The 11,066-nt window shown below is 38.3% G+C and overlaps 1 protein-coding gene across 4 annotated transcripts; it reads left to right on the top strand.

Moving 5' to 3' along the window:
- Window positions 1-2,358: 2,358 nt before the first annotated feature.
- On the top strand, window positions 2,359-10,327 carry LOC117902942 (lipoma-preferred partner homolog). Of its 4 annotated transcripts, none has more exons than XM_034814552.1 (8): window positions 2,359-2,533; window positions 4,233-4,474; window positions 6,226-6,664; window positions 6,723-7,015; window positions 8,686-8,989; window positions 9,049-9,397; window positions 9,462-9,582; window positions 9,648-10,327. In XM_034814552.1, exons 2-8 carry the CDS (start codon window positions 4,253-4,255, stop codon window positions 9,777-9,779), a joined length of 1,860 nt encoding a protein of 619 aa, XP_034670443.1. In that variant the 5' UTR covers window positions 2,359-2,533; window positions 4,233-4,252; the 3' UTR covers window positions 9,780-10,327. The 4 variants fall into 4 exon arrangements, with proteins under 4 accessions (XP_034670443.1, XP_034670442.1, XP_034670444.1 ...); XM_034814551.1 differs by having other exon boundaries at window positions 2,359-2,529; XM_034814553.1 differs by having other exon boundaries at window positions 2,359-2,529; window positions 6,277-6,664.
- The last annotated feature ends 739 nt before the right edge of the window (window positions 10,328-11,066 follow it).

The following is an 11,066-nucleotide window of genomic DNA, read 5'->3' on the forward strand; positions in this document are numbered from 1 at the left end:
TGGACGAGTCGAATTTGGCAGGTACTTCACTGGACATGGACTCAAAAATCCATTTCCTCTAAGCTGTTGTGCGCCACGGCAAAATTCGATTTAAGTACCGTCAACGATTACAGCAGTCCGCAGATCATATTCATCCATTTGGCACAGCTTCTCAATATCCATATCCGTGCGTATTGATTCTAGCCTATCAAAAATATATCTAGTTTTCAACTTCAAATATGTAATCCGAGACGCAGGGATTTGTGTGCTGTGTGCTGCGTTGGCACTGAAACTTCCACCACTTGGAGCAGCGCCAAATGCCACCGACTCGCTATGTGTTTCACCAGCCTCATTTGCCATAGCAAACGATCCACTTTTTCTATTATTTTTTCTATTTCCCATTTTCGGCTCTAGATAGTTGACGCGGAGTGTATTGGTCGAAGTTAAATTCGATTTTTCAACAAGCGATACAAGCTCAAACGTTTGTGTGTTCACTTTTGCGGCACTTTTTATGTGCGCGAGAGAACGATCGAGAGAGTGCACTGATTTCGAGTTCGAATTCCAAAGAGAGTTATTGCAGCCGGTCACGGAGATGGCTGAAGCAAACGACGAAAGAGTAGACGAAAAAAGCTAACGGACCTCGCTTAGAACTCTATGCAGCCGGTCTCGACAGTGCGTTGCGCAGGCTGAAGCAGACGGTGAAAGAGAAAACGAAAACGAATAGCGGGCCGCTAGCACTGCCACGGTCGGCCACAACGACTTTTGTTCGCTCTTTTTCTTAGCAAATGTTGAGTTATATGTATGTTTAAAATTCGAAGAATTAAATGTTTAAACACTTTAACGCACTATAAGTTCACGGAAATCACGTCGGGGTCACCAAAATGTTGGAAGCTGCCGAGCTTTTTCGGCAACTCTGACTCCACATTTACGACAATTATTCTCCGTATTTAGTTTTTAATATTTCTGTATATTATTCGACGATTTTATTTAATTTAAAGGGGCGTGGCCGTGAACTGCGATTCGGTGTGTTAAACTTTACAATAGTTGAGAGCTCGATTAAAGTAACGGGTTCGCGTTGGACATATGTATGTGGAAATAATTTGGACTGCTCGGCGACGCGCGGCGATCAACAATATTTTAGACTGCAACTATAAAAGGGCAAAGCACTGCAATATAAACAGTACGAAGGGTGCATACATATGCGTGCGCTTCTATGCACTGTAAGAGGGAGCGACGAGCGCGACAATAGCAAACTAGTATAAGAGCGTATAAAGAGAGTATATGTACATGTAAACAAGGCGAGCTGCTCTTGGTAATTATGTAGCTGCTGCTGCTCCGAACAACTCCTTTTTTCAAAGTCCAGTTAAGCTTTTTTAAGACACAGAGTGTTGGCAACACTGCGCGTAATGTCTGCTGATAAGTTTTCGGTCGACCGAAATACAGGCATTTATTTTTATCGTTTCCGTACGAATATCCCTCCTTGGATTAGTCCACGGAAAATGTATGGCATATAAGTAATAGTATGACAGCTAGTTATAACTTTATACAAATAAAACGAGAAGGGACGTGTGAGACGCTTCTTACGCGTCACAACTTTTATACCCGGCACTCAGTACTATATCTGCAACTTAGCGGTTATTTGTCAAATTTTACATTTTTTCTTCATCTGTCTTTTACATCAACAACACTGCTCACGCCAACACGCACCTTTAGCTCGCCACCCTCCCCTATAGACACACACTGCAGAGTCGCGGCAGAGGCAGAGACGTGTCAGAGGCAGAGGCCATAAATAGCGCGAAGCAGAGTGTGAATGAGAGAATGTGAAAAAAACAAATATAAGCTGCGGGACGGGGTGGGTTTGGCCACTGCAAATTAATTTCTTCATTGTGGCTACAATAATGATCCAATCGGATCCCAATTTGGTGATCTGATAGATATGGTCATTCCCTACGGAATTGCCACCCCTTTTGTGGGGGGCGGAAGGGGGCGGGGCTCATTTTTTAAATACACTGGTTTCAGTGTGAGCATACAGCAGTCTGTTGCCAAAATTTGGTGGCTCTAGCTCGTATAGTCTCTGAGAACTAGCCGACAATCAAGACGGACGGACGGACAGACGGACGGACGGACAGACAGACATGGCTCAATCGACTCGGCTATTGATGCTGATCAAGAATATATATCCTTTATGGGGTCGGAAACGTTTCCTTCTGTGCGTTACATACAACCGTTATCCGCACAAATACAAAATACCCTATTTACTCTTCGAGTACCGGGTATAAAAAAAACACGTGACTACCCTAAACAGTGCTTTTCTCTGTCTTGTATATACAGACTGAAGGTCGATAACGCTTATCGAGTATTTGTACTATTGATATTTTCCAGTCTCTACTTCTGCCGCCGCGAAACAAATAACAGAAATATTATGTCGAATTTATTTTTAATTTAAAATGGGATGGAAAAATACATTAAGATATTCAGAGTGAAAGTTTTGACATTTAAATTACTTTAAAAATTAATAAAATTCATACATGAATACATTTGCAAATAAATGTAGGTTAGAACAGAACTGTTTATTCGATTTACATACATATGTACATATGTATGTACATAAAATGTGTTCGTTGTTTGAGTGGATTATTTTTTACGTTTCTAAATTTAATTCTGTCCATTAATGATTCTTACAAATAGAAAACCTACAACTTAAACATTCAAATAAAGAAAAGTACATGTTTTATAAGGGTCCTGGTCCTAAAAGTCATAAAACACGGCAATTCAGAATCCAATAATAGTACGCAGAACAATAAATATTCGAGAATAGTGTTTTCTGATACTTAAAGTAAAAGTCTCAGTCGCAAAGAAGCGAAGAATCTTACGCAAATTAAATGCGTTTTACGGCGAAAATGTTCTGGATCGAATCTCCACATCAAATGACTAGGAGTCCTTTTTGATCCCAAGCTATGTATGTTTTAATAGCCACATTGCTTCAACGCTGAACAAAGCTAAGGGAGTCCTAGCGTATTAAGCGTTGGTCAAAAGAGTTTGACAATCCGTTTACACATATGTATGTAACTATAACACTGTACGTATCGTTGGTACGTCCGATATTGGATTATTGTTCTTATGTGTGGAGTCCTCAATACAAGGAGCAAGAAATTCTTGTTGAATCCGTTCAAAAACAATTTTTAATATTCGCCATTAGAAATCTGAACTAGGACTCTAACAGACTCTTACCACAGATCTATGCTAAAACTAGTGAACCTACCCTCTTTACATCATCGCTAAATTTGCAATGGAGTGGTATTCATGCACAAGCTCATACTCGGGATGGTGGATCTATCAAACAGATGGATTTCGCAGTTCCCTCCAGACCAACCCGTACTTTCCGTCCTATCCTATTACCCATATGAAGATCTAATTCCGCCCAACAAGAACTTATCCGGGTTGTTTGATGCAATAATTATAATTACTTGTACCATATAATATCCACCGAAATATCCCTTGAAATAATTATACTTAACATTTACCATCACCTTAGTTTAGCAAATTTGTAAATTGTATCTTTCCTTCCTCTCCTATACTTATATATAATTTATATTTATTTATATTCCATCATTAGCAGATAATTGTTAATTTCAGGGACCGTAATCAATTTGAGCTTTATTTTAAAAATCATTCAATAATTATTTTGTTTTAAGTTTTTAGCACAATCAGTATTGATAAGAATTATTATTAATAATTATGAATAATAATTGTTTGAGTAAAAAAAATAAAACTCAAAAATAATGATTAAATTGAAAAATTGAATGAAAAAATAAAACTCAAATTTTAATTATTATTTTTGAGTTTAATTTTTTTAGTCAAACATAATTTTTATTTATAATTATTAAAAATAATTATCAATTATACTTATGCTAAAAACTTAAAATTTAAACATTTTGGAGGATTTGCATAGTTTATCCTTAGAGCAGTCTATTGCTCCATTTAATTTTTCTGAACGACTTATTTAAATGGATGATTGGAATAATAATCATTATTTACGGTCCCTGGATAATTGAAATAAGTAAATAAACTAGTGTTGCACAGTCTTACTCCTGCTTTTTCCATCTAGGATTCCTTAAAATTCTAGAGTTTTCCTCATGAAAAGTCGGTTATACATACATTTTAACATCCCAGGTTTAGTATTGCGTGTTATACGCACTATTTACTGTTCCAAAATTAACACGTACATATTGTTATTATTACTTTTTTTACAGATTAACATCAATGTGTCAGCATGGAATCCTTAGACAAGCAACTTAAGGAACTGTCGGTATTGAACGATAAGCCGTTGCCGCCGAAAGGGTATGCCGTCGATTACGGAAGACATGGGACAGTCGCAAAATTAGTTGAAAATTTACAGAAAAATTCGTACACGGTGCAAGATGATACTCTCTATAAGAAAATGGCTCCATCTGTTCCACCGAAGCCGCCGAAAAAACTAAATGAGATGCCTCAGGTATGTGTTCAATAAGAATGAAACCTAATTTTGTATCGAACAAATTTTATTTTTTTTTGCCAAGGGGTGATACATATGGGTATGTACTATCATTCTCTCATTTGTCGACGAATAGGCAGTGCAGTAACAACAAAAATGGAGGTGGGCAAGCGAGAAAGCGAAAGTCAGCTAGAACAAATTCAATAATGATGACAAATTTAATCTAATTAAGGCCTTCGAAAAAATACTGATTATATGGATTTTATTTAATACTATTTGACCCAGCAAATCATACTGCGACAGTATTGTGAACTATTTACATATTTGTTGATCCGATTGATGCCATTTGGAAGCGTGAATTAAGTGTTCACACGGACTTCAGGAAGAGGTTTGAATTCCAACCCGGTTCAATGGTTCTGATGGTTTCTCAATTTCTGACAGTTGCACTTTTCCTGATGCGTAGCACATACAATCTGATTAAGGTTTGAATTTAAGCGCATGAAAATTCCGACATCCATAGCACTGCTGTCCATAGTACTTATCAGCACTATCAGCCTTATCAGGATGTATGTTACGCAGAGAAGGAAACATGTCCCACCCCATAAAATATATACATTCTTGATCAGCATCAAGAGCCGAGTCGATTAAACCATGTTTTTAGATTTCTTTTATCTTCAAAACTGGCTGGCGGAAGGGGCGGGGCGAAATTTTGAAACACACTTGTAAAAGTGAGATCATACAGCTATCTGGATACAAAATTTGGTGGCTCTAGCTTTTATAGTCTCTGAGAACCAGGCGCTCACCAAGACTCGGCTATTGATGCTAATCAAGAATATAGATACTTTGTGGGGTCGGAAACGCTTCTTTCTGTGTGTTGCATTTCCGCACCAATACAATATACCCTATTTACTCCTCGAGTACCGAGTATAAACGAGAAGGGACGTGTGAGACGCTTCTTACGCGTCACAACTTTTTATGAATGAGAGAATGTGCAAAAAACAAATATAAGCTGCGGGACGGGGTGGGTTTGGCCACTGCTAATTAATTTCTTTATTGTGGCTATAATAATGCTCCAATCGGATCCCAACTTGGTGATAGATATGATCATTCCCTACGGAATGGCGTTTTTAGTTTTCTTTTATCTTCTAAATTGTAGATTTGGGAGGCTTTCGCCCTTTTGCGGAGGCGGAAGGGGGCGTGGCTCTTTTTTGAAATACACTTGTAACAGTGTGAGCACACAGAAGTATGGATGCAAAATTTGGTGGCTCTAGCTTTTATAGTCTCTGAGATCCAGGCGCTCAACAAGACGGACGGACGGACGTACAGACGGAGAGACAGACATGGCTCTATCGACTCGTCTATTGATGCTGATCAAGAATATATATATACTTTATGGGGTCGGAAACGTTTCCTTCTGTGCGTTACATACTACATACAACCGTTATTCCCCACAAATACAATATACCCTATTTACTCTTCGAGTACCGGGTATAAAAAACTACTAAGGTACAGATGTCCTACTGAGTACCCGGTATAAAAAATGTGACGCTTAAGAAACGTCGCACACGTCCCTTCTCGTCTTTTTTTTTGCTTTTAATTAACTAAGTACATACATATTATGTAGATAGATATTGACTGAGTACCGGGTATAAAAGCTGTGAAGCGTTCTAGCGCGTCTCACAAGGTTCCTCCTTCTTTTGTTTTGTGTTTATATTATGTAATCTAACTGTCAACTTTATTCTAAAGTAATTTGAGTGTGAAACAAATTGAAGGTTCCATTAAGTAAGCAAGTTACTTGTTCACGGGAACCGCTTTATTCACAGCCCCTACTTGGCTCGGAGAAACCATTTGGAACGTCCGTTCTTTTTCGTAAGAACCAAAAATTTGAATGCGAAGTTTCCGGAAATGCCAGCAATAGAAAATCAACTTTGGACAACCCGGCTGTATTGGAACAGCAATTAGAAGCTCTAGCGTATCACAAACTTCAAATGGAAAAGAAAGGCCTTTTAGGAATACAGATACAATCCACAAAATCTACCACAAGTATTCCAAAGTTGTCATCTAACTCTTTGGGAAACAGTATAATCTACAGCAACTTAAAAATGCCATCTGAAAGTAAACTACAATCAGAAAATATACCGCAAACTGAATCAATATTTGGTTATCCGTCTTCTGAACCCCCCACAATATACTCCAACGTAAACTTAACAGGTAAAAGGCTTTTGCCTAAATAGAATAATGACTGTACTTACTGAATTCATAATTTCAGATGCAAGCACTGATGCCACCGTGTCAACCCTGCGTTCCTTACCTGGAATGCTTTCGGTCTGTACTCACTCAGTGTTGGAGAAGGAACGAGAGGAAGATATGCTGCCACCTCCTAGCCCTGTAAGTGCTGTTAGCTCTTCCTATAGTGAGCTACGACGTGCCACCAATTTGTTCAGCAAGCCAACGGAAATGGCGGAAGCTGAGCTAAAACTTCTGCCACCGCCTAAAACATACATCAATGCAGCAAACAACTGTTCAAGTCAACATTTGATGCAACATAACGCAATGATTAAGGTAAATTTAGAAAAAAAGAAGGGACGTGTGAGACGCTTCGTACGCGTCACAATTTTTATACCCGGTACTCAGTAGTAGTAGTTTTACATTTTTTCTTCATATGACCTCTACATCTAAATCACATCTCATGCCAACACGCTCTTTTACCTCGCCCCTCTACTCTAGAGCCCCACACTGCACGAAGCAGAGTGTAGAATGAGAGAATGTGCAAAAAAAAAAAAAGCAAATCTGCTGGACGGGGTGGGGATAGCTGATGATCCAATCTAATCCCAACTCGATGATCTGATAGATTCCTCTTATCTTTAAAATTGTGGATACTGCAGATTTCGCCTTTTGTGGTGGCGGAATTGGGGCGGGGCTAATTTTTTAAATACACTTGATTCTGTGTTGTTTCACAACCGTCTGGAGCACAGCAGTCCGGATTGGGAAATAGCCAGAATGAAGAAATTAATTTGCAGTGGCTAGACCCACCCCGTCCAGCAGCTTTTGTTGTTTTTTTCACATTCTCTCATTCACACTCTGCTTCGCGCAGTCTGCTTCTGCCGCGTCTCTGCCGCTGCCGTGACTCTGAAGTGTGTGGTTCTAGGGAAGGGGAGCGAGCTAAAATAGCGTGTTGGCGTGAGAAGTGTTGTAGATGTAGATGACAGATGAAGAAAAAATTAAAAATTTGACAAAAAACCGCTAAGGTACAGATGTAGTACTGAGTACCGGGTCTAAAAGTTGTGACGCGTAAGAAGCGTCTCACACGTCCCTTCTCGTTAGAAGTGTCATTACAAGCTACTTCTAAAACCCTGTTCTAAAAGTCCTATTTCACACAATATAAAAGATATGATATATAAAAGATATTTTAATTTATATTGTTCAATATGAACACTTGAAGTTATTTTCATTCATAATCATATAGATCCATATAAAAAACACGTTTTTCATCAGTGCCGATGAGCAACCTGTTTAATGTTACTGTTTTGACAATAAGGACATTCTTTGTCCATACCACCGATCAACACTTTCTGATGAGTAGAATTGTCCTATTTTGCTCGAATTCGAATACCATACGAAGGAAGGGAACGGATATTTACCGGTTACCGGTTTTTTTTTGTTATTACCGGTTATATTTGTAAAATATTTACCTGTGCCGTTTTCTCCGTTAGAATTGTCTGTGGTGCTTTCGTTAATTTCAAACTCCTGTGATTAAAATTCATGCAATTGCGACATACCCACCTGTACTTTTTGTTACCTTGGTCGGCTCTATATCCAGTTCTTTCTGCTTTACTACGGGACCCCCTGCGTCTTGCTGGCCTTGTCCATTGTAACACAGACACACACTGATTGACCAAAATCACAAAAAAGTAACAAACACACTTATATTAGATTATGTCAGAAAATTTATGGATAAATAAATCAAACATTAATCGATACAAAAATACTAAAAACGCAATTAGGAAATTGTTGAGCTGAGCTTCTTCAGCAGGGCCGTGCCAAGGCAGAATTGCACCAAGGGCGAAGTTGGAAAACGGCGCCTCCAATCACACTTTATATTCAAATTTTGATAGTTTCCAGTCCAAATCAAAGCGGCAAACTCTCCCTTGGCAGGGCCCTGTTCTGATTTAGCGTTACTACTTCATTTGTCTGTATGAATGTGTACATTACGGTTTATTCTTTTTTTTCAGAGTTCATCGACTTATGATTCAATCTATGAGCCTATAAATCCTCGTCCCCCTGGCGATATGCTATCACATGCATGTTACAATATGTATGATACATACGTAAATGATAACAATAATGCGAATAGATCATGTGAAGCCAATTCTTTGATAGCAATTGATTCGAACAAGCCACTATATGTCGGAGGCGGTGTCATGGCAGAATGTTACGATGAGCAAAACACTTATCAAAATAGAAATAAGAATGAAGGTGGTATAGGACTCTATGCTAGCGATCCAACTCACCAAACACATGACTTTGAAAACTATGGTACGTGAAACATGTTGAAATGCTTATTTGAAACTAATAAATATGTATTCTCCGGATAGGTCGGTGCGTCAAATGCAATAAGCGAGTGCTGGGAGAAAGTAGTGGTTGTACGGCCATGGACCAAATTTACCATATATCCTGTTTCACATGCTCAGATTGTCAAATAAATCTTCAAGGTAAACCATTTTATGCCCTGGAGGGTAAACCATACTGCGAATATGACTATTTGCAAACTCTTGAAAAATGCTCAGTTTGCATGGAGCCCATTTTGGAAAGAATTCTCAGAGCTACTGGAAAGCCGTACCATCCGCAATGCTTTACATGTGTTGTATGTGGGAAAAGTTTGGATGGTTTATTGTTCACCGTTGATGCAACTAATCAGAATTATTGCATTTCCGATTTTCATAAGTAAGAGATTTGATTAAAGGACAGTATTTCCGTTACTGCATGTTTTTTTTATTGCTAAATATAGAAAATTTGCACCACGTTGCTGCGTCTGCAAGGAACCAATAATGCCTGAGCCAGGGCAAGAAGAGACAGTACGAGTGGTGGCCTTGGACCGTAGCTTTCACTTAGAATGCTATAAATGCGAGGTAAAATATTGAATTGATATACTTTCGTAATTAATTATTACTAATGTGTATATTTTTTAAACAAGGACTGTGGGCTCTTATTATCGTCCGAAGCTGATGGTCGGGGGTGCTACCCTTTAGATGATCATATACTTTGTAAGAGCTGCAATGCACAACGTGTCCAAGCTTTAACGAATCGTATGACAACGGAGCATTAAGTCGAGCTACTTAAGTATTATAAAAGACTATACAATACCAAGATGTTGCATGAGCGATCAAAAAGCTGTTCTTTGGTGTGATGTTGCGCCCCTCGGACAGAAGCTGAGCGCGGGGTCTCAAATCTCTTTTCGCCTATGCTTCTGAACGAGACCCTTCTGTCGAAGAGCAGAACCCAGGCAGAAGTCTCGACTCTCGAGGCCCGTCTCACAGTGGGCAATTTCAGCTTTCTAAATTAATAAGTGAATGAGAGTTCAATAGAGTTTTTTGCAAACTGAAACAATTTTTTACTTTAAGTACTCTTATCTCCTAAACTAAAATTATCTTGAAAATTCAATATTTTAAAAATATCTTGGTATTGTACCTTGTGCATCGATACACGAATAATCGAATTTGCATTCCATACACAGTACTTATTCGATATTATTTTATCGCAAAGCTATGAAACCAAAAATATTCGTACTTATTTTTAAATCCATACACCTATTAGTTGAACCTGCCACGACATTGTCCATGTGCAATTATTAAAATAAATATAACTACTTCTTAAGTTATAACGTTTTTTACTGTATTAACTTAAGGTGGTGAGGAAAGGATTACATGGCTAGAAGATATTCCCATCACCAACTGCACGGTTATCATAGCGCTTCAGCACTGGAAAGTATCTTTACGAGTTTGCTCCGGCTAGACGGCCTTCAAAGATAGGAGTACCACAGGACCATAAAACGCCACCTAGAAACATCTACCACCATGAATTTTGGGTTATTATATTATTTTCCTAATGCTTCGAATATTTTTGATTTTGTCAACGAATTCGCTGTGGAGGCTCCGGATCACACATGGGATCACCACTTGCCTGTACTTTGACGGTTTCAAGCAGCTATTCACCCCTTCTTGGCTCTCAAATTGGCTCATAGTTCAAGTTATCATAAACTATTTAAAATCGTTGAGTGTTAGCTACGAGTCTGATGAGTCGAGTAAGGCGAATTCCTGGTGTTGTTCACGCCTGAACTCGATTGCGACACCTTGCCTTGCGTTACTAAGAAATACAAACATTTATATGTACATACATACATACATACTTACATAAATAAAATAAAAAATAAAATAAGTGGTTTTTTTCGCCGAAAGGCGAAATGTATATAGGGAACACTTTCGACTACAAAATATTAATAGATATTTTATATATATAGATAATATTTTATAGCCATATGAAACTTGTCAATCATGTTTTGAGCGAGGCTTTTATTTAGTTTAGTCGGTTATTTTTTACTGTGAGAACAGAATTA

The sequence above is a fragment of the Drosophila subobscura genome, chromosome dot (assembly GCF_008121235.1).
Source record: "Drosophila subobscura isolate 14011-0131.10 chromosome dot, UCBerk_Dsub_1.0, whole genome shotgun sequence".
In the NCBI taxonomy this organism is placed as follows: Eukaryota; Metazoa; Arthropoda; class Insecta; order Diptera; family Drosophilidae; genus Drosophila; species Drosophila subobscura.

Excerpts from the sequence above, each read along its gene's own strand:
- LOC117902942 (XM_034814552.1), top strand. The coding sequence starts at position 4,253 with ATGGAATCCTTAGACAAGCAACTTAAGGAACTGTCGGTATTGAACGAT. Across the intron at positions 7,016-8,685 it reads AACATAACGCAATGATTAAG|AGTTCATCGACTTATGATTC; the intron begins GTAAATTTAGAA and ends CTTTTTTTTCAG. Across the intron at positions 8,990-9,048 it reads ACATGACTTTGAAAACTATG|GTCGGTGCGTCAAATGCAAT; the intron begins GTACGTGAAACA and ends TTCTCCGGATAG.